General features: G+C 43.6%; 4 protein-coding genes across 6 annotated transcripts in view; all 4 read left to right on the plus strand.

The window, feature by feature from the left end:
- The first annotated feature begins 538 nt into the window (after positions 1–538).
- Positions 539–5,367, plus strand: LOC149305038 (cannabinoid receptor 2-like). Its single transcript, XM_089478813.1, has 2 exons — positions 539–877; positions 3,621–5,367. The coding sequence occupies exons 1-2, from the start codon at positions 864–866 to the stop codon at positions 4,789–4,791; spliced, it is 1,185 nt and encodes a 394-aa protein (XP_089334939.1). The 5' UTR covers positions 539–863; the 3' UTR covers positions 4,792–5,367.
- Positions 5,368–6,593: 1,226 nt separating this feature from the next.
- Positions 6,594–15,258, plus strand: LOC149305039 (tissue alpha-L-fucosidase-like). Its single transcript, XM_089478540.1, has 8 exons — positions 6,594–6,943; positions 8,266–8,400; positions 8,516–8,653; positions 9,807–9,912; positions 11,023–11,223; positions 11,458–11,648; positions 12,480–12,579; positions 13,305–15,258. The coding sequence occupies exons 1-8, from the start codon at positions 6,594–6,596 to the stop codon at positions 13,443–13,445; spliced, it is 1,362 nt and encodes a 453-aa protein (XP_089334666.1). The 3' UTR covers positions 13,446–15,258.
- A 1,592-nt stretch (positions 15,259–16,850) lies between these two features.
- Positions 16,851–24,839, plus strand: HMGCL (3-hydroxy-3-methylglutaryl-CoA lyase). 2 transcript variants are annotated; one of them, XM_089478893.1, is made up of 9 exons: positions 16,851–16,968; positions 18,731–18,814; positions 19,804–19,911; positions 20,303–20,398; positions 21,400–21,548; positions 21,704–21,767; positions 22,124–22,312; positions 22,597–22,722; positions 22,850–24,839. In XM_089478893.1, the coding sequence occupies exons 1-9, from the start codon at positions 16,933–16,935 to the stop codon at positions 22,949–22,951; spliced, it is 954 nt and encodes a 317-aa protein (XP_089335019.1). In that variant the 5' UTR covers positions 16,851–16,932; the 3' UTR covers positions 22,952–24,839. The 2 variants fall into 2 exon arrangements, with proteins under 2 accessions (XP_089335019.1, XP_089335017.1); XM_089478891.1 differs by lacking the exon at positions 16,851–16,968 and adding an exon at positions 18,101–18,198.
- A 1,846-nt stretch (positions 24,840–26,685) lies between these two features.
- The window catches only part of LOC149305041 (interferon alpha-inducible protein 27-like protein 2A), a 3,705-nt gene continuing 2,903 nt past the window's right edge, over positions 26,686–27,487 (plus strand). The window contains exon 1 of one of the 2 annotated variants that reach the window (XM_089478808.1): positions 26,686–26,835. In XM_089478808.1, the coding sequence (XP_089334934.1) occupies positions 26,778–26,835 (58 nt within the window). In that variant the 5' untranslated portion in view covers positions 26,686–26,777. The remainder of the gene's footprint in view (positions 26,836–27,487) is intronic. The other variant, XM_089478807.1, reaches the window with a different exon arrangement.

Consider the following 27,487-nt stretch of genomic DNA (forward strand, 5'->3'; position numbering starts at 1 on the left):
TTTGGTGTCATTGGGTAAGTCATATTCTCTCAGCCTCAGAGGATGGCATTGGCAAACCCTCTCTGAACAAACCTTGCCAAGAAAACCCCATGATAGGTTTGCCTGAGGGTCGCCATAAGCTGGAAACGACTTGAAGGCACACAACATACACACAACCAAGGTTGCACAACACAACAGGGACTACTTGAACTGTCGTGACTCTCTAGCAACTCAAAATACCTTTAAAAAGTATAGATCCTATCCATCCTGAGGGTTCCTCTGGATGGACAACAACATCAACAAGAACCATGCTAGTTGGGCTTTTTTGGGGAACTGTAGTGGCCACAGTGGCTGGTGGATTCTGGGAGCAATAGTACTTTTCTGAAACACTGCATCCTCTGGGTCTCTTAAAAATATTGTGTTCCTCCAAACACACATGTTGTGGCGGTAGAAATGGTTGCATCAGAGACCTCTGTCTCCAAGCCCATTGTGGTGGCAGTGGGCAACCGTCTGCTTCTTCTATTCCCTCCTTTGCTCTCTTTTCAGAAGATCTGCTCCTGCCTGCCTGTCAATTGAGAAATAATTCAGAGGAAGCCAGACATGATCACAAACCAGATGCAACCCCTAGAAACCTCCAGCTCAGAACAGAGCCAAGATAGGCAAACGCTGCGCATGCAATCTCGCACATGGTTCTTCTGTGCTCCATCTCTTTGCCTTCGCGCCCACAGTGATTCAGCTTTCTCGGTCTTCTGTGGAAGAACTTTCTTCACCATGGCTGTCGCTTTGTGGTTCCAGCTCTTCAGACTCTGCATTTCCACAGACCCTTCTCTCTCTTCCTGCCATCAGGCATCTTTTCTGCATTCTGGCACAAGTGAGGAAACTGCATGAAGCCACACAGGTAAGTCCTTTTCTTCATGACCTTTTTAAGAAGTCATGAAGACTTTGATATAATGATATGATGATATAATCATGGTCTTTGTTGTTGTGTGCCTCTAAAAGTTTTTCACACTGGGACTAATTTCGGCATTAAAGAGAGATTAAAGTGCATTTGAAGCATTCCGCCAATAAAGCTAAAATGGCGAGTAACTGCACAAATGATTATCACATGCAATTGTTTTAATAAAACGATATTGGACAATTGGACAAACGATATTTGTCACCGAAATCTCGAAAGTAAAAAGATGAGTGTTAATGCTTCTTTGTGACCACTTTAATGCTGGGTTTTGTGCTATGTTGTGTGAAATCGTTTCATGAAATTATGCAATTTTAACAGGATATTCACGGGATAAACTTTGTGTGATAAACTCATCTCCTTCGTGTGATAAACTCATTTTTGACTTATGGTGGACCTATCATAGGGTTTTCTTGGCAAGTTTCTTCAGAAGGGGTTTGCCATGGCCATCCTCTGAGGCAGAGAGAGTGCCACTTGCCCAAAGTCACATAGCGGGTTCGCATTGCCAAGCAAGAATTCAGTCTCACAATATCCTATTTATTTGTAATGCATCTTCAAGTTGATTCTGATTTATGGCAAATTTAGCATTGCGTTTCCTTGGAAATATTTATTCAGAGGAGATTTACCATTGCCATCCTCTAAAACTGAGAGAGTGCAATTTCCATGACTGGTAGGTATTCAAACCCTGACCTCCCTGAATCTTAATCCAGCACTCAAACCACTATACCATGCTCTCACTCTTTAAAACCTGTCTAAATAATTGTTATTTTTGTGCAAGAATTGTGCAGGAACCAAGGTCTATTTTCTCCAGACAATCTTGATATCGATAGATCGATATCAATAGACAGATCAATAGATCATCCGGCAGTTTGGGACACAATGCTGAAGCATGGCTTAACCTGATATGAACCAGCCTGCTTGAGCTTCTGGTGTGCATCAGAGGGGAACGTGGTAATAATATTTCCGGTAGTCATGTTTTCAGTGTTGGCATGGCAATGTTGCTGGCATCTGGGTCTGCCACAACATCTGGTTCCTGTGTCTGTATCTCTTGATGCTTTTAAGATTGAGTGGCAGCCTGCAAACATGTATTGCTCTGCCACTCAAGACCTGTGAGAAGAAGGAAGCATAATTTTCCAGGATGGAAATTAGTTATTGATATCTTTGGCTGCACCTGCACTGCAGAAAGAGCCCAGTTTGACACCACTTTAACTGCCATGGCTCATTGCAATGGAATCCTAAGATTTGTCATTTGTTCTGGCACCAGAACAATCTGACAGAGAAGGCTAAATAGATTACCAAACCACAACTCCCAGAATTTCATAGCATTGAGCCATGGCAGTAAAAGTGGTGTCAAACCGCATTGTTTCTGCAGTGTAGATGCAGCCTTTGAATAGTTTTATCTGTGAACTGTTAGTGGAAACAGGTGATATAATGTTGTTCCCATATTAATGTATGTGCGAGAAATATGGCCTTTCTGATCTGTTGTTGTCTTTCACTTTTGTTAGAGGGCATTGTGGTCTGAGAAATGCCTAATTTAAATTTCTGAGACCCAAAGCTGCATTTGCACAACAGAATTAATGCAGTTTGACACCACTTTAACTGCCATGGCTCAATGCTATCGGATTATGGTATTTGTAGTGTTGTGAGATATTTAGTCTTCTATCAGAGTGCTCTGGTGCCACAACAAACTACAAATCCTAGATTGAGTCATGGGAGTTAAAGTGGCGTCAAAACGGATTATTTCTGCAGTGCGGATGCAGCCATAATCTGCTCCTAGTCCCACAAAAAGGATGCTGAGCTTTCTTAATTCCATTTCCCCAATGACCTCTTAAGAATGCTTGAAACAAAAGTAAATCTTGTGAAAACAGGAAGCCAAATAGAAGCTACTTCCTCATTCGACAGAGAACACACCTTAAACTTTCTTTTGTTTCTATGAGTCAATTGTTTTTTTTACATTAGTGGTGTCATTGTATACAGCATGGCACACTGCTATCTGGAAACAGAGTTTAGAAAAGTTACTTTTTGGACTACCAGATAACCCCAACTTGCTTTACCAGTGGTTATGTTGGCTTTGGGATTCTGCCCTCCAAAACTCTGATATACCACCAGCCCATTTAAATAATGGCATGTCAGGTTCCAAACTAACCCCAATCAGCTGTCAAACTCAGTAGTTTTGCCCCTCTAACCACCCAAGGTCCTCATGATACACAACCTCCACCAAGCACAAACAAACAAACAAACAAACAAACAAACAAACAGCAGACTGAAAATAATCTAAAAAATAAAATAAAAGTATTAGCAATTATACTTCCAATCATGTCAGGAAAGGGAAAGGCCTTCATTCCCCCTTGCAGAGTTAATTGTGTGCAAACTTTGTTCAGATTTTGAACTCAGACCATAGCAAGTGACATAAACTGAGGACAAAGAAGAAAAGTGGGAAAAGATAAAAGGAAATAGGGATGTTTTAAAAGCAGCCGAAAAACTGGGATGGCAGGGGATTAGTTGGGATTTACTGGGATTAGTTTGGCTCCTGCCAAATCAGTACATTGGAGGGTATAATCGAGTGTTTTTTGCAATGCATCCAGGTTGGAAGAGAGTAGAACATACATGACAGTATTTTTGTGCTTACAATTGCACATTGTCCTCAATATAATATATTTAAATTTGTTCACTTCCCATCCTTTTGTAGCCAAGATTGCCAAGGAAGACAACCCTTTTCCAAAGAAAGCTTTCCAGTCCTTGAGTACACCAAGATGGAGAGATGTAAGGTGAACACAACAATGGTGGGCGTCTTGAGATGCAGCTCCAACATGGTGCCCATGGAGTGTTACCTGGTCCTCAGTGGTCCTGCTCAGACCCTCATTGCCGTGTTGTGTTGCACCGTCGGAGGCCTTTGCATCCTGGAGAACACCTTCGTGCTCTACCTCATCTTTTCTTCCCCCAAGATCCGCAAGAAGCCTTCTTATCTCTTTCTGAGCAGCCTGGCCTTGGCCGATACTTTAGCCAGTTTTATATTTGTCTGCAGCTTTGTCCATTTCCATGTTTTCAATGGGATTGACTCCACTAAAGAGACCTTCTTGCTCAAACTCACAGGCGTCAACACCACCTTCACAGCTTCCCTCGGCAGCCTCCTGTTGATGGCCTTTGACCGGTACATCTGTATCCTCAAGCCCTTATCCTACAAGGTCGTCGTAACCAGCAGAAGAGCTCTAATGGCTTTGGTGGTTCTGTGGATCACCATTGTTTTCCTTGCCTTGTTGCCTCTTTTAGGGTGGAACTGCTGCAGCCTCAACTCGGCTTGCTCCGAGTTGTTTCCATTTGTCGACAACACCTACCTTTTGAGCTGGGTGACCTTCGTGATGATCCTTTTGGCCTCTATTGTCTACGCCTATGCGCACGTCTTGTGGAAAGCACGCCAGCACGTATTGTACATGGAAAAGCACCATGGACACAACAGCCAACTGAACACCAAAGTGAGACTAGACATCAAGTTGGCCAAGACCTTAGCGATTGTCCTGCTGGTTCTTGTGACATGCTGGTCCCCGGCCATTGCGCTCATGACCTACAGCATCTTCGCCAACCTCAGCAACTCCCTCAAGAAAGTCTTTGCCTTCTGCAGTACTCTCTGCCTGGTCAACTCTATGGTGAACCCGGCCATCTATGCTTTACGGAGCAGGGAACTAAGCTCTGCTCTGAGGAAAATTTGCTCCTCTTTCAAAAGGAAGGTGGACGTCTCGGACAGCAACCCGGAAGCAGAGACTACGGAGAAGACCTTCCCAGTGGAAAATGTGGGAGACAGATACCTTGGCAGTACGCAGACAGTCCAAGCTTCAGAGGATGACAAAATGGACGTGGTGTAGGAATGGATGTTTTCTGTTTGAAGAAACTTGCAAGCTTATTTTCTACATCAGGGTTGGTAGAAGTATGTAAATTTTATTACTCAGGACACTCTGGGGGCTATATAGAGACTTTTGGGATTGGAAGGATTCAGGAAGTGGCCGGTTGTTAACCTCCGGTTTTGAAAAACAGGCAACCTCCAGAAGCTCTCTGCAGACCATTTAAAAGGTGAACTATCACCGCTGGGAACTTCTATGAAAGACAGTGGCTAGCATCCTTTTAATGACATCCGTCTGCGTATAAGTCACACTGTGCAGGTTGTGTGAATTATTTGCCGTGGCACAACAGACATATATCTGCTGACAGTGGTTGAAGCGGAGCTCAATGTTGTGCGTTGTGGTTACACATTGCCATTGTGCATCGCACATGGACACATGTCGCCAATGTTGCTTTTCTGCATAGAGGTTGCATTGTGCTGGCGTCACCCATAAAGGCTCTTAATCTGTCTCAGAAAACTAAGTTCGGAAACTCCTCTTAACCCTAGAACTTTAACTGGCTTCCACAGAGGAACTCTGTAATAAAGTGATAAGATAACAAACAATAACGGATTCGGTTGTCTCTCCATATCCACAGATCCTTTATCCACGGTTTCAACCATTATGGCTGCTGGAATTGTGTAATTTTTTTTTGGCAAGGTTTCCCTTTGCTTCAATCTTTACATCTTTCATTACATGCCCCTAAGTTTTACCCTCGACTTATCTGCGGGTCATATCAAAATCCATAATTTTGGCCCCGAAATCTGCCCTCAACTTATGCATGAGGTCAACTTATAGTCGAGTATATACTGTATATAAGGGGCACCATTTTACTCTGCCGTTGTAATAAAGGGACTTTGAGCATTCATGGATTTTTGGTACCCATCCGGGATCCTGTAACCAAACCGCAACAGGCAACCGAAGGCCCAGCGTAGCATAGCAGCACCCAATACCCACAAAACAGGGACAGCCTTTATTGGGACAACCAAAGCGCATAAATATATGTGTCACAAGCTTTCAAAGCTCCACTGGTTTCATCAACGGTGCTAAAAAACAATACAGGAGAGAGGGGGGAAATGGACAATGTTCGTCACAGAGCTGCATTCTGTCAATGCTTCCATCCACACTGCAGAAATAACCCGCTTTGAAACCGCTTTAACTACCCTGCCTCAATGCTAGGGAACCCTGGGAAGTGTAGTTTTTGTCAGGCACTGAGGCTTCTCTGTCAGTGACCCAACAAAACTACAGTTCCTAGGATCCCCTAACACTGAAACAGGGCAGTTAAAGCGGTTTCAAACTGGATTATTTCTGCAGTGTGCTTTTTTTGACACTGAAACTGATATTCAAAATGGCCGCTGAGACTGAGTGAAGCTGCCACGCCCCCTAGATCACATGACTCCCAATTGAGTTGGGCGGGGTCGTATGCGGAAGCGAGGCTGCCATTGGCTGAGGCGGGAAAAGCTGCCACGCCCACCGCTTTATCCACTGTCAGTGTTGGGCGGGGTCGCATCCGGAAGTAGGGCTGCCATTGGCTGCGTTTGCGTCCAATGAGCGCGGCGGGAAAAAGCTGCCACGCCCCACTGCTCTGCTAAGTTCGTGTTGGGCGGCGTCGCATGCGGAAGCGGGGCTGCTATTGGTTGAGCAAGCGCCCAATGAGCGCAGTGGGAGACGTTGCCACGCCCACCGCTTTACAGACTTTCAACGGGGTTGGGCGGGGCCTCATCCGGAAGCGGGGCTGCCATTGGCTGAGCAAGTGTCCAATGGGAGAAGTCCCTCGGAGGAGAGACAAAATGGCGGCGGTGGTGTTCTTGTTAGCGGGTCTTCTGTGTTGGGCCTCATCCTCGGCCTCCGCTGAGCGCTACTCCCCGGACTGGGCCAGCCTCGACTCGCGGCCTTTGCCCGGCTGGTTCGACGAGGCCAAAGTGGGCGTCTTCCTGCACTGGGGGGTCTTCTCGGTCCCAGCCTTTGGCTCGGAGTGGTTCTGGTGGCACTGGAAGGGCGAGCGGAGGCCCGAGTACGAGCGCTTCGTCCAGAGCCACTTCCCGCCGGGAGCCACCTACGCAGACTTCGCCGCGCGCTTCTCCGCCGCGGACTTCCAGCCCGACGACTGGGCCCAGCTCTTCCAGGAAGCTGGAGCCAGGTCAGGGGAGAGGAAGCCCTGCTCCGCACTCGGGAGACAGAAGGCCTGGGATTCATAGTTTTACAAGGGCCCCAGCATTCTCTCACAAAGAAGGCTGGTGCTGCCTCTGCAGACTACAAATCCCAGGGTTCCTTAGGATGGTGCCCATGGCAGCTAAAGTGGCGCCAAAGTGCTTCATTTCTACAGACTAGATGCCTTCTCCTTCATACTACAAGTCCCAGGATTCCTTAGGATGGAGCCCTTGGCAGCTAAAGTGGTGCCAAAGTCAAGATGCACCCTAAGATCTTGTCCCCACAAACTACAAATCTGTAAGGTGGAGCCCATGGCGGTTAAAGTGGTGCCAAACTACATTATTTCTGTACTCTATATGTATCCTAAGGCCTCCCCCAAACTACAAATCCCATGATTCCTTAGGATGGAACCCATGGCGGCTAAAGTGGTGCCAAAGTGCGTTATTTCTACAGTGTATATTCCCTCTTAAGACCGTCTCTTTCAAACTACAAATCCCAGGGTTCCATAGGATGGAGCCATGCCAAGTAAAGTGGTATCAAAGTGCATTATTTCTACATCAAAACGCCTTAGGCCCAAACCACAAATCACAGGAATCTGTAAAGTGGAGCCTATGGCGGCTAAAGAGATGCCAAAGCACATTATTTCTACAGTGCTGATGGATCCTAAGAACGTATTCCCCCAAACTACAAATCCCATGATCCTGTAGGATGGAGCCATGGCAGTTAAAATGATGTCAAACCACTGTTTCTACAGTATAAATGCACCCTCAGAGAGAAGAGTGTCAAGAGATCTGTTGTGTATCCACACTGCGGAGGTAATACACTTTGATACCGCTTTAAGCGCCGTAGCACAAGCCTAAGGAATCCTGGGATTTGTTGTTTAGCGAGGCCTTTGGCCTTCTCTGCCAAGGAGTTCTGGTGCCTCATGAAGTTACAAATCCCAGGATTCCCTAGGATGGAGCTATGGCCCTTACAAGCGGTGTTAAACTGCATTATTTCTTCAGTGTAGAGGCACCCGATTTGCAGTTTGCAACCACACATCTCTCTCCATTTGTTGATTTTAGGTTAGAGGAGAGGTAACTAACAGTTAAGTAGTTAAGAAAGTGAGTTAGTGCCACTTCTGGTTTACTAATACAGAATAAGGAAGCCGTCTTGGAAATATTAGCCAGGCTTTTCTCTCCAGATTTTAATGTTTAAAAAAGCAGGGGAACCTTTGGCCTGTCTTTTCCATTCGTTTCCCCTGCTATTTCTTAAATGGGGAGGTTATTTACAATGAATTCTCTTCCCTCCTGTGTCTGTCTTTGCCTACAGATACGTGGTGCTTACCTCAAAGCATCATGAAGGCTTCACCAACTGGGGGTCCCCCGTGTCCTGGAACTGGAATTCGGTAGACACCGGACCCCATAGAGACTTGGTGGGTGAACTGGGAGACGCCCTCAGAAAAAGGTATTGATGTGGGTTAAAAATGTGGGGGGGAGAGTATTGTGATTGTACCAAGGCTGGACTTAACTGCTGTCTCGTCACTCATGGATTTGTCTCTCCCCATTGTTCTGATCTTTAGGAACATACACTATGGGCTGTACCATTCCCTCTTTGAATGGTTTAACCCACTCTACCAGATAGACCGAAATAATAGCTTCAAGAGTCAGTTTTTTGTCTACGAGAAGACTATGCCAGAGCTCTATGAACTTGTTTTAAGGTAAGAGCGAAACACCCTCAGAACAACTTAAATCAACCTACTCTATCTAGATGCGATCCCCTCTAAGTGTGTTGGACTATAATTCCCAGACGCCCTTCTACAGAACCCTGGCATTTGTAGTTTGATGAAACCCTACAGCTCTCTAGCTGAGAATTGTAAAGACCTGGAGTCACGGCAGTTAAAGTGAAGTCGAGTGCTTCAATTGTGTAGTGTGATAGAGACCCTAGACCTGTTTCGTCAGAAGTAAATCCTGTTGTGTTCAAAAGGTGAGTGTGCCTAGAATGTAGGAGGCCAGGAATAATCCTGTGCTTCTGTCTACAGCTTCATACTGCAGGAATCTAGAATGAGGCACTTCTGACTCTGGGTCTGAAAAGACAGACCAGAATAAGGCTGCTTCGGGTCACTGTGGAGGTATGCTGTTTAAATAACACACACATCTTAAGAGGCCAGAAGCTGCACCAAAACTGCGCTCCAGTCCTTTATGTACAGCGCTGTGCAAATCTACAATGCTATATAAATAATAATAATAATAATAATAAGGACTGCAGCGTGGCTTTGGCGTGGCTTCCGGCCTTTTGGGATGCATGCATAATCTAAACAGCATACCTCCAAAGTGACCCAAAGCAGCTTTATATGGCCTGTTTGTTCGGGCCCACTGTCTTATATATGCTGAGCACCTCAGCTGCCAAAATAGGCTGATCCAACCTTTCCCTCCTTAGAAGACTTGTAACAAAAGTGGCCAAGATGCAGGCTGCATGTGGTTCTGCCTGTATTTGGTGGTATAGCAGCGATGGCAAATATTTTATTTGTGCTCTAAAACCAAGCACATGAGAAGTATGTGCCTGGTTTTAAAGGAGAATCATACATTCCAAAGCACAATTTTATTTTCAGCAGACTCTCAACATACTTTGTTTTAAAGGGGAAGATTTGTTTTCTTAAACCTTTCAGTGACAGATTTAGCTAGCAGGATGTGCTCAGTCCTTGGAAGGTGAAATTGCCAACCCCCATCATACTGAAATTGCCCACTTTTCTAATTGCAGCAATATAAGCTTGGAGCAGATCAGTCACTTAATAGCTCGCCTCAACAGAAAGATCAAGAACTAAGATGCAATTGTATTTGTAAATTTTCTCATTTTGTTAATCTGCATCTAAGGTACAAGCCGGATATCATCTGGTCTGATGGAGACTGGGAAGCTCCAGACACATACTGGAACTCAACTACTTTCCTTGCCTGGCTTTACAATGATAGTCCTGTCAAGGTATCTGAATTTTCTTCGAACTGGGCAGCTACTGAATGTTGAAAACTGAGCAAGTTTCTCCTGCATTTGAAATTAAGCCTTTAGAGTGGCTTTCTATATTTTGGGCTGTAAAATTCTTTATGGTTCTTTCAAATGTCTAATGCTCCCCTCTTCCTCTCCCCTCTGCAGTGAAACCAGTGGCCTGTTACAGACTGCCCAAATAAAGCTGCTTCAGGTCTCTTTGGAGGTATGCTGTTTAAATGATGCATGCATCCAAAGAATCCAGAAGCTGCACCAAAGCTGCACTCCAGTGCTTAGGAATGGAGTGTGGCTTTGGTGCGACCTCCGGACTCTTAGGACTCATGCATCATTTAAATAGCATACCTCCAAAGAGACCCGAAACAGCTTTATTTTGGCAGTCTGTAACAGGCCTATAAGTTTTTCTTGGTATAGGCTAGGCTAATGCACCTGACAGTGACAGAAATACAAAAACTCAACTTTAAGTATGTCAAGAAAGTATATGTAATTTGTGATAGCTATCCCCAGACTTGGGAACGTGGGAATTGCAAGAGTAAATAACTCATAATTCCACACTTTTCTAAGCTTTGGAGCAGGGGTGGGAATTGTATGTCCAGATGGTGAATGCTACTCACAGCATTTCTCTCCACATTGAATGTGTCGTATAGGGCTGCTGGTATTTGCAGTTCAGCCATACCTTGGGGGTAAACATGGAAGCCATTTTTGGGAACACAGCATAATTGGGAGGCCTTCAACTCATGTACATATTGTTATGCATCCCTCATTCTTCCAGCAGTGAGACATTTTGGGGTAGTGCTGAAGGGCTTGGATTTCTTTCAAAGGACATTGCGCTTGAAGTAGGGTTGAGTGATTAAAAAAAGAGAACTGGGAGCTTACAATATTCGGTAGGGCTTCGTGTTGCTGCCCCTCGTCTTTACTGACAAAGGAAAGTTAAGAGAAAATACATAAGAATAAGTAGTATTTATACAGAGGCAGTAAGCTCTGCTTTGTTTTGAGCACCCATGAGGGCAGCCCCAATGTCTTTTCATCCTTAGATCCGTAATCATAGCCACAAGTTTCACTCCAACTCTTCTCATGGATCTCTCTTGCTAGGACACTGTGGTGGTGAATGATCGATGGGGTACCAATTGTTCCTGCCATCATGGAGGCTTCTATAACTGTCAAGATAAATACAAACCTGGGACTTTGCCTGACCACAAGTGGGAGATGTGCAGCTCCGTTGACAGGAGATCTTGGGGGTATCGAAGCAACATGCAGATCTATGAACTCATGGATGAGCCTAGCATCATTAAGGTGAGCAGCATGAGGGCATCAAGTTAGCAGTTCAGAGGCATTTTACAAAAGCTTGGAAAGAGTTGCTAGGGAGGTTCAGCAATGCAAGCGGAAGGTTTGAATTGGGCCTTAGATCTAACAAGAGCTAGTTAACTCAAAACACAGACTCTTCCAGTTTTATGATTCTGTTTCAGAACTAGTCTTTCTGTTCCTGAGTTGGGGCGCTCTCATGTTTTGTTTTATGCCTTCATACAGGAACTTGTGCAAACTGTGAGTTATGGGGGCAACTACCTTCTCAACGTGGGGCCCACAAAAGAAGGGCTGATTGCTCCAATCTTTCAGGAGAGGCTTCTGGCACTTGGAAAGTGGTTGAGCATTAATGGAGAGGCCATTTACGAATCAAAGCCGTGGAGGGTCCAAAAGGAAAATGCCAGCGACAGCACTTGGTATGGTAAAAGTAATCCAAATGAATTCTCCTTCTGAGCTTTGAGCGTGTAGTCTCTCTAATGGTTCTATCAAGTGCAGATGTGGCTTTGTATAGCAACAAGAGGAGGTATCACCTTGGATGTGCCTCCAAATAAATGATTTTCATTCTGAGACAACATATGAAGCTCCAAAGTGCTTTCCTGATTTCCTTTAATTCAGCCATCACTGCTCCTGAAATCCTGGTGCATTTGACTACAATTCCCATGCTTACACAGGGATTATGAACATTGTAATTCAATATATTTGGAGCATATCAGGCTTAGGGATGCTACTTCATTTTGTTAAAAAAAATTAAGCTTTAAACCTTTCTTTGAGTATTTGATGCCTTGTGTGTGTGTGTTTAAGGAGAACTGAGGACTTTTATATTTTTATTTAATTTGTTTAAGCATATATATGTCTTGGTGACATTGAGAGGATTTAATTAAAAGAGAAATCCCCTGCAAGGAAGATAATGGAAAGTTTTTCTTAGCCCTCTGCCAGACCCAACCACTATGGGGTTGACGTCAGCAGTTACATAGAAAGAGGACAAATTGTAGTGCAATGTTTGCTTTTTCAGGGTGTATGCAAGGGTGAACATTGAGCCTTTCAATAGCCTTCCTAGCTAGGCAGACCCAGCATGAGAGAAAACTTCAGAGCATTGTTAGGCTGGCCTTCAACTTTGGCCAAACCTGGCAAGGCTCATGGTTGAACAAGCCGATGCTATACTCCATCGAAAGATTAACCCTTTGCCTCTGCTTTGGTATCTTCACACTGCTCCTCATATTTTACTACTTCATCTTGTATTCTCCCAGGTACACTTCAAAGGAAGCAACGGTATATGCTATCTTCTTGACCTGGCCAGAAGGCAGCTTGTTGAAGCTTTCATCTCCTGTCCCATCTGCCAGCACTCAAGTAAGTGGTAAAATAGGCAAGAGTTTTGGAAATAGCCTGGCTTAAGATCTGGTGACACTGGGTTATTTTTTGCACAAAGAAATTCAAAGCAGCCTGCAGCCATCAAGTAGCTGCAGTCATGCTTGAAGTAGACCAAACTACATAATAAACCACATTTAGCAGAAACAGAAGTTCGTAAAGCCCACAAAACTGACACTGAAGACACACAAGGAAGATAAGTTTGAGCAGACATACAAAGTGCTAAAGTTTTAGAACATGGTGAATCTCCCTTGAGAGGTCCTTCCACAGGTTATGGTGGTAACGGTGACCATACTAAAAAGGGCCTGCTCCTTATTGCTACCCACCTGAGCCTCAAATGGCTGAGGAATACAGACCAAAGTCTTAGCTGCTGAGCAGAACATATGGAAAGGAACATACAGGAAAAAGTAGTTTCCTATCAACCTTGGTACCATCATAATTCTTAAGGAGGGATTTGTGATCTATGAGACCCAGATTTTCCCCCCAGAGCAGCTGGAGACTGCTGTTTCCATGCTTTTCCCCCCCTGAGAGATCTATAGAGCAGAGGATATTTTTGAAATCATTCTGAGCATTTCTTTTGCCTTAACCCTCTGTGATTTGCAAACAGTGAATCATTTGATACAATTGCCTGAATAAGCTTGCCTAGTTCATTCACATCTTTTGTATTAAACGATAGATCAGTAGATCTTGTTGCCTTTCCTTTGCAGGTGACTATGTTGGGGGTCTCCGTTCCATTGAAATGGCAGGCATTACCAGACAAAGGACTTCAAGTCGCTCTGCCCTTCACAGCCCCTTCACTTCTCCCTCTGCAGTATGGCTGGACTCTCAAGCTAGTTGGTGTAGTGTGATGGCAAAGCTGGAGGAGAATCAAGATGCTCATGTTTTCTGTCTCTCGGAGATGAAATGTTGATGCTTCTGTGATTAGGAGCATGAACAGGGTAGGAATAAGGTGGGCCTAAACAATCATGGTTGAATGAAGCAAAACTTTGGCATGTTAATGGTCTTCAGATGCTACATTTTAATCAGGACAGATGGAAGATTTTTCCAGCAGAATTTAACTCGCTTCAAACACACATCCAAAACTTTACTGTAATATGTTAAATATCATGGAATGAGAACCGTCTCCAGAGACTTCAGGAGAATTATCCTGAACTGATGTGAATTTATCACATGGGACAGAATAGCAGCTGCTGAAGGGGTGCAGGTCATCCCAGGGTTGTTACTGTCTTTTCCACTCAGGATGCCAGTCTGCTTTGGTGTGAAGCACCAGAATAAATTCCACCAAACAGAAAATGAGTTAAAATACAACAAAGCAAAGCTTGATAAAGCTAGGTGATATAAAAAGCCTAGCAAATTAGGCACTTGAAACCCCAGATAAAACCTCATTCTCTATTGTGCTGTCGCCATGTTGCAGGATTATTGTTGTTGCGTTTTTTTAAAATCAACTCGGGATGCCCATCTGTTTTTGGTGAAAGGTCTTAACCAGGTTTTTTTTGGCTGGGATAAAATGAGAAGCCTTGAAGCAGAGCTCATAAACAAGTGAATTCTGAAAGGAGGGGAGCACAGAGTGAACTAGAGTTGCTGGTGGCAAGCCATCACAGTTCTGGGGCAATAGATATTTAAATAACCAGGCATTTTCAGTTGGTGTGAAAACTCGAAGAGAACAAAAACTACAATTCTTGGAAAAACAGTGAAGCTATGACACAAATGGTTTCAGGATTCTGACATTGGGCAAGCCCACTTAGGCAAGGTGAAGGAGAGCCAAAATGATCTGGTGGAAATAACATCTAGGACTAGGATTATGTCCAGGGAAAGCAAGATAACTTTAAAATTACCTGTACAGTGACCAGCTAAGTAGATTACAGAGCAGGCCATCTCTTGGCTTTCTTATACATCCACACAGTCCAATGAGGAATGCTGCCTTGAAGGGTCCAGTCATTTGGTTGGAAATGATACTGTTTTCTTAAGCCACCCTTCTGCAAGGCTTCAGAGACATGACTGTTATCAAACAGTTTTCCTATGAGTGGCTCCTCTTGAAGATGAGTTTCTAAACAGCTGAGACGTCTGAAATAGTCCTGCAAAGTCCTCCAATGCATATTCCTTAAGTATGAATGACTAGTCAAATGGACCAGCCAAAGAGGCCTCTTTGTCTAATTTCTTGACCTCCATTTTGCTACAGCATCATGGTCCTGGGTTAGAATGCAGGGGATTTGGCCTTAAATTTTTGACTCGGGAAGAAGAGTATATACTAGTTGGTTCCTTTGCTATTATGTGAAATGCAGACTGGTAGCCACTGGACAAGGGAAAAGGGGGATTGATCAGTGGGTTCAGTTGCTTAATAATTTTTCTGTTCCTATTAAATGTCCCATTGTACTAGTGCAGTACCAAGGAAGGCATGGAATGAGAAATGAGAAGAAGCGGTCGTGGCCAGATTTCAGGAATCAAAATGCCATACAGTGCTTTACGTATGAATGTAAATTTGCTGGTACTCTTTTAAAATACCTTGGTTGAACCAAATTGTGGATGGTCCTTCTGATATGCGATGTTACGTGATACCAATCATGATGCCTTTTTTTGTTCACTTTTAATACCTGATTTTCAAATGTCACTTGTTGGATGTTTTTTTATTTTTATTTTTAAAAAATAAACATTGAAATCCAAGTAAGAATACGGCATTGATTTATACACAAGGCACAGCAACAGTGAGACCTGGAAACAAAAAGGTTAAGATTTGAGCACGTCTGAAAGGCATGTACGTATGTCACACACATATGTAGCCACTTGTGTAGCAAGGAAGGTCTTTTAAGATAGTTGCCATGTGCCTTCAAGTCCCTTTTGACGTATGGCGAGCCTAAGGCAAACCTATCAAGGGGTTTTCTTGGCAAGGTTTGTTCAGAGTAGCTTGGCCATTGCCTTCCTCTGAAGCTGAGAGAGTTGGACCTTGCCCAAGGCCACCCAGTATATTTTCCTGTCAAGTGGGGATTTGAATCCTGATCTCCAGAGTTACAGTCCGACACCCAAAGCACTACACCCTGCTGGCTCCCGTAAAGCAAGCATAGCAACCTAGATGCCAAGAAGGCACTAGATCCTATATGATCTTGGAAGCTAAGCAGGGAATAGGGGTTCAGCCTGTGCTCCCCCTGTTCTTTATAATAGTCTTTATACTGCTTTTAATTTTATTGCAAAGTTTGATTAGATTTTAACTTCTCTACAATGTAAATTTTAGCTGTATTGGTTTTAACTCTTGTATGCGGCCTCGGATCCTAGATAGGGCAAAAGGCACGATATGTTATTAAGAATCGACAGATCAGACATACCGAGAAACATCAGACATACAGAGAAACCAAATGAAATAAAATTAACATCAGACCATAAAAGTGAATAATGTTAATTGGGAATCCAAATACAACATTTGCTTTTCAAAAATTGAAAATTAAAATTGAACATTGATGCTTATAAAGTTTTAAAATAAATTGTATCGTAAGGCATGATATAAATATCACAATCATTGTTGTCACACGTCGGAGAACCCCGGCTGTCTGATTTGGGATTATCACTAAAAGCTGTCACATTGTCACTTATTTAGATTTAACGTATTTTAACTAATGTGCATGTGGCGATTTTCGGGTTCAGATACCTTCTCTGCCTTCCATTCTAGTTTTTGAAATGGTCTCCCATTGCTGGTGTGCCATGTTCAGAGATAAGTCTCTTTTTTAGTGAGCCAAAATAATCCTCCCTCTCACTCCTTTCATTACTTTGGATCAGTTCTAGCCCAATTTCTTAACACGTTCAAGGAGAAGCATGTTGCTCAGTACAAAGAAGGACGGCGGCCAACAAACGTCATGGCTCAATCATTAATGGTAATGCAATAATGGCCGGCAAGATGGATAGGACCAGAGTCGGATGGAGATAACGATAATGCCAGTGAGATAACGAAAAAACAAAGTTGGTGTCATCAGTCCTTTGGCTTAAGAGCTCATACTGAGCCTTCGATCAGGCATCCTTTACCATTGGCAAATAGCTTTTGGCATGAATCCCTTTCTTACATCATGCTGGAAGAACAGCCATGAGGCTGCAACACTTTGCACAGATGATACCGCGGTGCGACTGTGGACCTTGGCAGGGACGAATATCACACCTCTTTGCTTCGTGCCATAGACATGGACCTTTTGAAGCGGAGTGAACATCTCATGCCAAAACAAACACCTTCATTTCAGAGCCCCTTCTGTTGGTTTAAGGGCTGGTATAAAACACTCATGGCATGATGCTCCTAGTCAACACTTCAAGCTGAGCCACTCCATAAACTCTGCCCGACAAAATACAGCAAGGTGCAAAATGGGGCCTTTGCGAAGAGGAAGCCTGATTGGGCAGGTATGTCTTTTCCAAAACGGGTCCAGGATTTTTTAGGAGTCGTTTCAGGTCTAAGGTGAATCAAGTCAGAGTTTTCTGGTGCCTTGTATGAAACATCAGTGCCAATCCTATGCACATTTGTCTGTGGAAATAAACTCCGGTGGGACCTTGAGGTTTGGTTCCAGGATCCTCCCATGGATGCCAAAATCCATGGATGCTCAAGTCCCATTTTATTCAGTGGGGTAGTAAAATGGTGTCCCTTGTATAAAATGGCAAAATAGTTCTCTGTGGGCTTTTAGGGCTATGTGGCCGCATTCTGGAAGAATTTATTCCTGCCGTTTCGTCTGTATCTGTGGCTGGTATCTTCAGAGGTTGGTGGCATAGGAGTGGTGTGTGTGTGTGTGTGTGTGTATACACACACACACCTGACCTGTGGGACCCTTGGTTGGGAGGAACTGGTTTTATGTTAATGTTGGCGTGCAAACATGCAAACCACTTCCTCCCAACCAAGGATCCCACAGGTGTATATATGCCCCACTCACTTCCATGCTACCAACCTCTGAAGATGCCATAGCCTTGGAAAGCAGGGTCCAGCTGCATGGCTTCCAGATGCCCCTTCACTGTGAATGCAAAGCCTGGCAGAGGAGGCTGAAGGACCTTTGCAAAACTGCAAACCCCAAGATCCCCATTAAGAGGGGGAGCCATAGCCCTGGAAAGCAATGTCTAGCTGCATTGCTTCCAGATGCCCCCTCACTGTGAATGCAAGGTTTGGCAGAAAAGGCTGAAAGAGCTTTGCAAAACTACAAATCCCAGGAGGATCCCCATTAAGGGGGGGGGGGGGGAGAGAGCCATAGCACTGGAAAGCAATGTCCAGCAGCATTGCTTCCAGGTGTCTTTTGCAAAACTATGCAGTGTCCAGCTGCATTGCTTCCAGATGTCCCCTTACAGTGAATGCAAGGTGAGGCTGCTGAAGGACCTTTGCAAAACTACAAACCCCAGGATCCCCATATAGCAGGGGAAGGCATTGAAAAGGCAGAGAGCTCCGCCCACCCAGTTCTGCAAAAAGAAAGTCAAGGGAAGCCCCGCCCATCCTGTGTCTACGTCACGGATCCCCCCTCTGGCCCACGTGACTTTCTGCTGGGCAGCTGGTGGCTTTGCAGGACTTTGCAGAGGAGCCCTAAGGAAGGATCTAGGATGGGGCTGGCCAGCCAGAGGGTCCTCCTCCCAAGGCTGGTGGCCTCCCTGCGGCCGGTGAGGGGGGTCCTTGGTTTTTTTTGGGGGGGATCTAGCCCCCTTGGGAAGCTCTAGCAGCCAAGATCAGGCAGTGGATGGGTTGATGATGGGAGTTGCAGTGGCTGGGTGGATGATGGGAGTTGTCATCTGGCCCCTCTTGGGGGGCTTCCCCTGCTCTGTCTCTGTCTCTCTCTCTCTCTCCTCTGTAGCAGCTCAAGCAGGCCAAAAATTATGTTTGTATATATGTGTGTGTGTCTATGTGTGTGTCTGTGTGTGTGTGTGTGTGTGTGTATATATATATATATCTCCAAGGCTTGCTTTTTGGAATTTATATATACAGGATATGCAATGCCATCATAAAATGGTGGCCCCTTATATACCATATGGCAAAATCAAGGCTTGCTTAATGGCAAATTCAAGGCTTGTTTTTTGGAATTATATATATATGTGTGTGCATGCATATAAAATGCCAAAATGGAGTGTGCAAGATAGCATTTATTCTTTTACCTGGTTGCAATTATTTGTCCAAAAACCATCCCTTTTTCCGCAGCTCAGCACAGCGGCAGCTACTGCTTTCCCCAAACATGTGAAAATCGTTGAGGTCGGCCCAAGAGACGGATTGCAGAACGAAAAGGTAAGCTGAACTTCCATTGCACCTGAAACCTGCCATAAGTTATTTTGGTATTTTAAAAAAATAGAAATTTTTGGGTCTCAACCTCAAAAGAGAGCCAGGCCAGGGTTTGAATCCATGCTCATCCTTAGAAACACACTGGGTGACCTTGGGCAAGAAGTCACACTCTCTCAGCCTCAGAGGCAGGCAAAGGCAAACCTCCTCTCAACCAATCTTGCCAAGAAAACCCCATGATAGCTTCACTTTAGAGTCACCATAAGTCAGACATTTAGAACAGTTTTCCATTTCAGTGCAAGGCACTGTGTTACTAGACCTTGCCAATTCTTATTCCGGTGTTTTGTCAGGAGTAGAAAAAGGTAGCCATCCTTTTTCTACTCCTGTTAATGCATTGTTGCTCAAACGACAGGTAAGTTTGTCCAATTCAATCACATCCATCAATTTAATGAGCCGGTCTTCAGTTGAAGGCAATAGCTAACTCCTGTTGTTGTTTTTTAGTAGGTACCAAGTTCAGTGTATCTAGGTACCAAGTCCGATTCTAGTCCATGAGCGCCAGTAAACATTGTTTAACCTTTCCCTTCCATTTCTTTGGCTCATCCCCTGGAGTTGTCCGTTCAGGTAAAGCAGTGCAAGTTCTGCAATCTTTGCAGCCTTTGCCCTGTGGTAACCTGGGAAGTTGCTTAAGACCAACCTGAATGTTTACTCATTGCAATGTTTGTGCATTAGCAGGTTGCAAAAGAGGCCATCTTTACCCGTGGCTGGGTTGCAAAACGCACGCTGGCACATTGTCACCCGGCGTCTTACGCATGAAATCCATTTGTTTCATATGCACCTGATACACATAACCTAGTTCCCAAGCACAGCTATTGCCCTTATACTCTCCCATTGTAGTCATACCTCCAAGAAGAATTAAATTGGAAATCTGGCGTCGAAAAGCTGTTTTATCATTCCTTTATTTCCTTGTGACATTGTTTTCTCTCCCTCTCTTTTTGTAGAACGTCGTCCCCACGCAAGTGAAGATCGACTTCATAAACATGTTGTCGGAAACAGGTCTTTCGGTCATAGAAGCGACCAGTTTTGTGTCTCCCAAATGGGTCCCACAGGTCAGTACAGATGTCCCTCCTTGACTAGAATAAGACGGTTGAAGGTATGGCCCCAGAGCTGCATGGGGCCTTAGCTTGTTTTTGTGGGTACATCTGCACTGTAAAAATAATGCAGTGTGACACCACTTGAATTGTTGTGGCTCAGTGCTAAAAATCCTGGGATTTGCACCATCAGAGAAGACTAAAGACTTTGTAAAACTAAAAATAAAAAATCCCAGGATTCCTTAGTACTGAGCCATGGCAGTTAAAGTGGTGTCAGACTGGATTATTTCTGCAGTGCAGATGCAGCCCTGGCGATCTCTTCCCATCTTCCTCTTAAAGGACTCAGAAGCCAGACTTTCAATCTTTGTAGGTTTTAAATCTTACCTTTTATGTTTATTTGTTTTGCTAGATGGCAGACCATAGTGAAGTCATGCAAGGCATCCGGAAGGTCCCTGGGATCAGCTATCCTGTCCTGACCCCCAACCTCAAGGGCTTTGAAGCAGCGGTAAGGGACGATTCAATGCAGAGGCTCTGAGGAGGTCGCCTCCAAGACTTAGAAGTAGGAAACATACACCATGGTTGTGGTTGCATATTGTGTTCCTTTGCATTGCTGCTTTTATATATCTGGAGTTCTCCCTTTCATAAGTACTTGGATGGGAGACCTGTTGGGGTGTGAGTATTAAAGAAAAAATGACAGCAGAGGTTTGAGGAATTTAACAAAAACTTTACTTAATAGAAGTCTCAAAAACTGAAGCAAAACAATATGAATAGCACAGTACAAAACCCAGAAGCAGCAGCATGCATGCATACATTACCATGAAGGCAGCATGGAGAGCAGGATTCAACGAACGCTCCCCAGACCCAGTAGATCCACCAGGCAATTATACCTTTCTAATTAGTTAATACAATCACCTGGTCTACTTAGCTCATTACCATGGTCTACACCTGTCTGCTCACTAGATTCTCATCCAGTCACAACTTAGTACCTGGACAAGACCAGCAATGAATTCCAGGCATTGTAGGTTCCTTCAAAGGAATGAACTGGCAATCTCACTTCTGAGGATCTCTTGCCTAAGAAAACCCTATGAAATTCATGGGGTCACCATATATACATACATACATACATACATATACCATAAACCCGTGTGTGTATGTTTGCATATGTGTAGAGCTTTGCCTGCTTATTTGTCTGCTTATTTTTTTATCTAATTCTATTTTGTATTATTATCAATTGTTTTATATGTATTTTGTAAAATGTACGCCATTGGCAGGTTCCATTTTTATCAGTTTTATTGTTTGTATGTACAGCGTTGTGTAAATTGACAGCGCTATATAAATAAAGTATAAAAATAATAATATAATCTGACCACTCTTGCACTGCTGAGCAAATCCTTTGTGCAAGAAGGTATACAACATTGGTGGGGGAGACTAGAAAAGAAGAAGATTGAATGACAAGTGTTTTAGGGCCATGTGATATATATATATATATGTTCCATTTATTGGCAGGTGGCAGCAGGAGCCAAGGAAGTGTCCATCTTTGGCGCAGCCTCCGAACTTTTCACAAAGAAGAACATCAACTGCTCCATCGATGAAAGCTTGGAGAGGTTTAGCGACGTCCTGCGTGCGGCAAAGGAAGCCAGCATTCCCGTCCGAGGGTAAGCTTTGGAAAGATGTACTGATTTTGGTGGCAGATAGGCAGATTAACACTGAATTAACATGAAGCTAGAAAGGAGAAGCCGGTATGTTTTGGAGGAAAATAACATTTCTGCTTTTGGATATAATAAAACCTGTTCTCTTCCCTTACTCACAGGTACGTCTCCTGTGTCCTTGGCTGCCCTTATGAAGGGAAGATTGCTCCTGCAAAGGTGGCTGAGGTGCGTCCCAGTCGTTGTTGTTCGTGGTGGTAGTGTTGTTGTGAGCCTTCAAGTTGTTTCTGACTTACAGCGACCCTAAAGTGAATTTATTATGGGGTTTCTTGGCAAGATTCATTCAGAGAGGGTTTGTCTGCCTCAGTTTCCCAGTTGTAATGTTTAGTCCATCAACAGAGAGAAAGACGAACAAAAGGGATCCCCACTGTCTTTCAAGAGAAGAAGATCTTGAATGTGAATGTTATTGTTTTTTCTATGGCAGTGACAAGAAATCTGCCAAGAAAACCCTATGAGCCTTAGGGTCACCATAAGTCAAAAATGACTTGTAGGCATACCATGATAAATTCTATTCTCTATTACAGGTAGCAAAGAAAATGTATGCAATGGGGTGCTATGAGATTTCTCTTGGTGATACCATTGGCGTCGGGACTCCTGGCAGCATGAAGGAAATGCTTTCTGCAGTCGTGAAAGAGGTGCCTGTCGGGGCTCTTGCTGTTCATTGCCACGATACCTATGGCCAAGCTCTTGCCAACACACTGGTCGCACTTCAGGTACGTTTCCCACCAATCCATTTATTTCTTGGACTTCAGTATTTGCATCTTTTCTGCGTACTTGCGTGGCTTTAAAACAGTTTACGTTTTATTGTAAAATTTTGGATATGAGCTATGTTCCATCCCATCTTATATATATTTTATGTATATTTTTAAAACTGTAGATATATTAACTTTGATACAGGGGTTCCCCAAGACCTGAAAATTATTTCAAGCGTTCCTGTAGGGTAAAACAGTTGAGAAGGGTTGAAGTAGTTTTTAACCAGGCTTGTTTATGTTTCCAGATGGGTGTCTGTGTGGTTGATTCCTCGGTTGCTGGCCTTGGAGGCTGCCCTTATGCACAAGGAGCATCTGGGAATGTTGCGACTGAAGACATGGTCTACATGCTTCATGGTCTTGGCATCCACACAGTAAGTCTGCTAAATAGATGGGCTAAATAAATCTGTGATCTGACGTTGTACAAAATGACTTTATATTTACAAAATAAGCAGCAATCTCTCCAAACCCTCTCCCTTTCCCACTTTCTTTCCTGCAAAGGGTGTGGACCTCTCCAAGCTTCTCAATGCTGGTACCTTTATCTGCAAAGCGCTGAACCGGAGGACAAATTCCAAAGTAGCACAAGCCTCTTGCAAACTCTGACTTGGCCCAGTACCTTTGTGGGACTTCTTGGAAGCAGAACCGCAGTCTGGAACATGTCCTACGTGTCCTTGGTCGCCTAACGTTACTTCAAGCACTCTCCAGCCGACGAGGTGAAAGGAAGACAAGAACCAGATTTTACTGCGGAAAGAGAAGCACTACTGGAATGTAGCACCATAGATCTGTCACCTGTGGGATACCTTGGGCATCTTTGAAAAGGACTCTTTCTGGTGTTGCAGAACACATTAGTTTACTATGAGGCATACTGGACTCTGCAGTTATGGAAGGAGTGGACAGTACTATGAAAGCAATACTAGACTCCCTCCCTGCCAATCCCAATTGCAAGGCAAACCTTACTCACTCCCCACTTTGCTTCTTTTTGGGGAGCTAATCTAATCTGTGGTCTAATCCAAGTTGTCTGTCCAAGGTAACTCTCTCCTAGACCAGCCTTCCATCATCTCTAGCACCGTCCCTGTATCTCAACCAGGTCCCCAACCCAGATGTTCATCCTTAGTAAAGCATGTAGAGACTACCCATAGTCCCCTACTCCTCCGGTCAAGTCTTGGTGAAAGGTGTGCCATTTCCATCTTGAGCCATCCTCAGATGCCTCCTTTTGGCAAGTGTGAAGGCAATGGTCCACCTGAACCTAGTTTTGGGCTGCAAATCACCCCAGTTGATTTATCCTTGCTTTGTTAGACCCAGTGACTTGGCCATATCTTCCCGAAACCAAAATAATTATTCTCTTTTCACAATGGTTCCTCTAGTCCATCTGCAGCCCCATTTCCAAGGGCTGATGACCTTTCATTGACCATCTTCTGGGCTCTGAACATGAGACCATATTGAAGAAACAGCCCTTGAGTTATCAGAGGTCTGTTAAGTGCCTTCGTCTCATTTTGGGAATAGGTCCCATGGCTATTAATCTGTTTTAGCCAAAAGCAGGAATAGTGTAAATAGTGTATGCAGACATACATTGACTTTAACGTTTAGTTGTGACTGTATCCCACCCTGGGATTGTTCCTTCGTCAGTGAAGTATTTTGTTATGTCTATGACTTGGGTTTGTATGAACCCTGCCTTGAAAGAGAAGGGCAAAACAATTGCCCGCGTAGATGGGCATTAAGCATACATAATAGGCTATATTTCAAAGGAAGGAATTGGCAAAACAATCTCTGAGTATTCTTTTCCTAAAAAAAAAAAATCCTAGCAAATTTATGGTATCGCCATAAATCAATAGACGACTTGAAGGCACTGATGCACACAAAGCCTAGAAGCTTTCTTTTACCAAACAGAAATGAAAGCTGATGGTTGACCCAAGTGCCATGTGCACCATCTTGCCTTCTTTGGGAGACTGGCGTAATATAATTTTGCATGCAATGTCATGTTGTGCATGTTCAAAATGTTGTTTAGTTGTATGAGAATAGGCTAAGGAGTGCTGGATAGGAAGCCTAAGACTCATGAAGTCACCAAATATAGTGGGAAAATTGGGGAACTGAAAACAGGGCTCTGTTCTCTGCCTTCTAAAATACTACATGTCTCTACGCATGGATCCATCCAACGCATATAATATTAACAAATGCTTCCAGCCATTCCTTTTTGCTGGGATCTACATTTTGGGAGTACTTTATTAACTTATGGAACAATGTTATCGAAGGCAGGGGGATGTATGTTGTTCCTTCTCAACCTAAGTCTGCTCTCTAAGAGGAAAATAAACCTAATTTAAATTCCTTTTACTATTCCACCTTTTCTTCGCTGTCCGCTGTTCCCTTATGTCCAAGCGTTGTCCCCTTTGTTGCTTTGACAAAAGCCTTGAAAGGCAATCCAAATGGGAAGATGTGCCTGAACGAATGTATTTTATTTTTTAAAATATTTAAAATAAAGTTGATTTAAAATGCATTCATATAAGTGTCTGAGTACCATGTTTATGTCTTTAGATCTTCTCAGATACCCTCCTTTTCTAAATCTTTACTCCTTCCATAGCTACCTCCCACCTTCACATCCTTACCTTTACTCCACAACCTAATAATTATATTACCTATTATAGTGCCAAATTATTAATATGTAACCTATTATAGTACCAAATTATTATTTGACCTATGGTAAAATTTGTTGTCGCATGCTTTCAACTTGATTTACGTTGACTCTATCGGGGTTTTCTTTGTTCAGAGGGAATTTGCCATTGCATTCCTCTGAGGCTGAGAGAGTGTGTCTTGCCCAGGATCACGCAATCATTTTCTGAGCCTGAGTCTGGATTCGAACCCTGGTCTTTCAGAGACCCAATCCGACACTTAAACCATCGCGCCAGCTCTCATAATCTAAAATCTCATTTATAATATAAACCATAAGCATTATACAGTAATGTCTATTAATTAAGAGGACTCCATACCAATACAGTACTATATATCCCTCTTTAGCAACTATGGCAACATCGTATGAAATCCTGGGGCTTGTAGTTTACTAAGGCACCAAAGAAGGGGGGGGGAGGGTATCATTGCCTTTTCAAAACCACGGTTCGAATCCTGGTTTAGCCATGGAAACCCAATTGGGTGACCTTGGGCGAGTCACACTCTCTCAGCCTCAAAGGATGGCAATGGCAAACCCCTTCTGAAGAAACGTGCCAAGAAAACCTCATTTATAGGTTTACTTTAGGGTCACTGTAAGTTGGAAACAACTCAAAAGCACAAGCAATAAGAAAAAGCAGGAAAGGGACTATAATGTAACTATTGACTTCTTTGTCCATGCTGGACATTGACATTTAAATTCTTGTTGATTACAGTATTTAGCGGACCTTATTATATGGCATGTTATTAAACATATGCAGGGCCAAGTGCAATAAAATCCAAAATCCACCAAACAGGGATACCTTTATTGGATCTACCGAAATGCACAAAATACATGTTGCAAGTTTTCAAAGCTCCGCAGGCTTCTTCATCAGGCAAAGATGTTAAAAACAATACCAAAGGGAAAAGTTACTATGCTAGTATGCTATTATGATGATGCTGCCTTTGGATATTTTTAATACAACTTTCACAGTGCTGTTCAGCATTGCCTCTACTTATTGGGGTTTATCACATGATGGGAGGCATCCCATGCGGAAACGGGATTTAAAATGGGATTTAAAACCTGGGGGGGAAACTACGAAGACACCCAAAAGTGCAATTGATTTTCAGACACATCAGGGTTAATGCAACATTAAACTGGCTAGAAAGTCGACAAAACACAATTCTTTCCACTTTGGGGATTTTCCGGAAGTAAAAAGAAGCGCATTTTGTCGACTTTCTAAGCCGGGTTAATGTCGCATCAATGAACCTTGACAGCGCTGTCGTCTGAAAAACAATTGCACTTTTGTGCACCTTTTCTACTTTTTGTCTGGGTTAATGTTGGGTTAAACTGGACGCCGACTGATAATAAATCCGCTTTTGCGGTTTATTTTTTCACTTTAAATCCCATTTTTGCACAGTGTGAGGAACTCCATTGCTTGCGTCTTTCCTTTACTAGTTTCTCGTTGGCGCTAGCTTGCTTTGAGACCTTCCTGCGTCCTTGGTTTTGAACACAATGCCAGGCAAGATATTTAGAACATGTCAATAAAAAAGCACACAGCGGTCCAGTCGCTGCATCCAAATCTCCCATTGAAACGCCTTCAGTTTCTATGCTTCCCGGAAAAGGAGAAAGAGTGCGCTTCTCCCACATCTCTTGCTCACTGGCTCTGAAAGTGTGCCAGAGTCTATGGGAGGAGGCAGGAGCAGTTGTTGCGATCCATCTCCCTCTTAAAGGGAACAGTCTGCAAAATTGTATCTTGCAGTTGGGAAAAAAGCAAGCCGTCTAGCCGCACATATGGCTGAATCCTCAGGACCGCAGAGGCCAAATCCAGCCCAAAAGGAGCCTTCGAAGGGTAGGACGCCCAAGTTATTTGTGTCTGTGGCTTCCTTTTTTAAAAACAAGCTTTATTAATGGTTTTCAAACAACGCGGAACAATCAGTTGAACAAAAGGGGGAAAAAAGAGAGAGCAGAACATGGATGTGATTTTTGCTATCAAAACTGACTTGTATTGATGGATGAGCAACAAAGCGTCTCAGGCGACTGTCCAAATGATATCCAAAATGCACCAAACAGTGATGCCTTGATGGGGCCAATTGATAAAGGTTTCCCCGATTTTCTGGATTTTGCAATATATGGCCAACACCGCTATCCCTGGAAACTGGGATAAAAAGGGGAGGAACATTTTTATTCCCATAATATTTATTTCACGTTGCTTTGGCTTGGTTATATCATAGGCTGAGCCTCCTTTACCCACAGCATTTGGGACCAGAAGCGTTTGGGATTTTGGAATATTGTTTAGGATAGATATTTTAAGGACATGACCAAAATCTAAACACAGAATTCATTTGTGGTTCCCTTCACACCTTATACACATGGAGGTACTTTTAGGCAACATGTTTTAATAATGGTGTGCATGAAACAAAGTTTGTATACATGGAAACCACATAAAGCAAAGGCGTTACTGTCTCAGCCGCTCATGGGGACAGTTTTGGATTTGAGAGTGC

Source organism: Sceloporus occidentalis, unplaced genomic scaffold (assembly GCF_023333645.1).
Source record: "Sceloporus occidentalis isolate IW3139 unplaced genomic scaffold, rSceOcc1.0.p SCAF_13, whole genome shotgun sequence".
Classification (NCBI taxonomy): domain Eukaryota; kingdom Metazoa; phylum Chordata; class Lepidosauria; order Squamata; family Phrynosomatidae; genus Sceloporus; species Sceloporus occidentalis.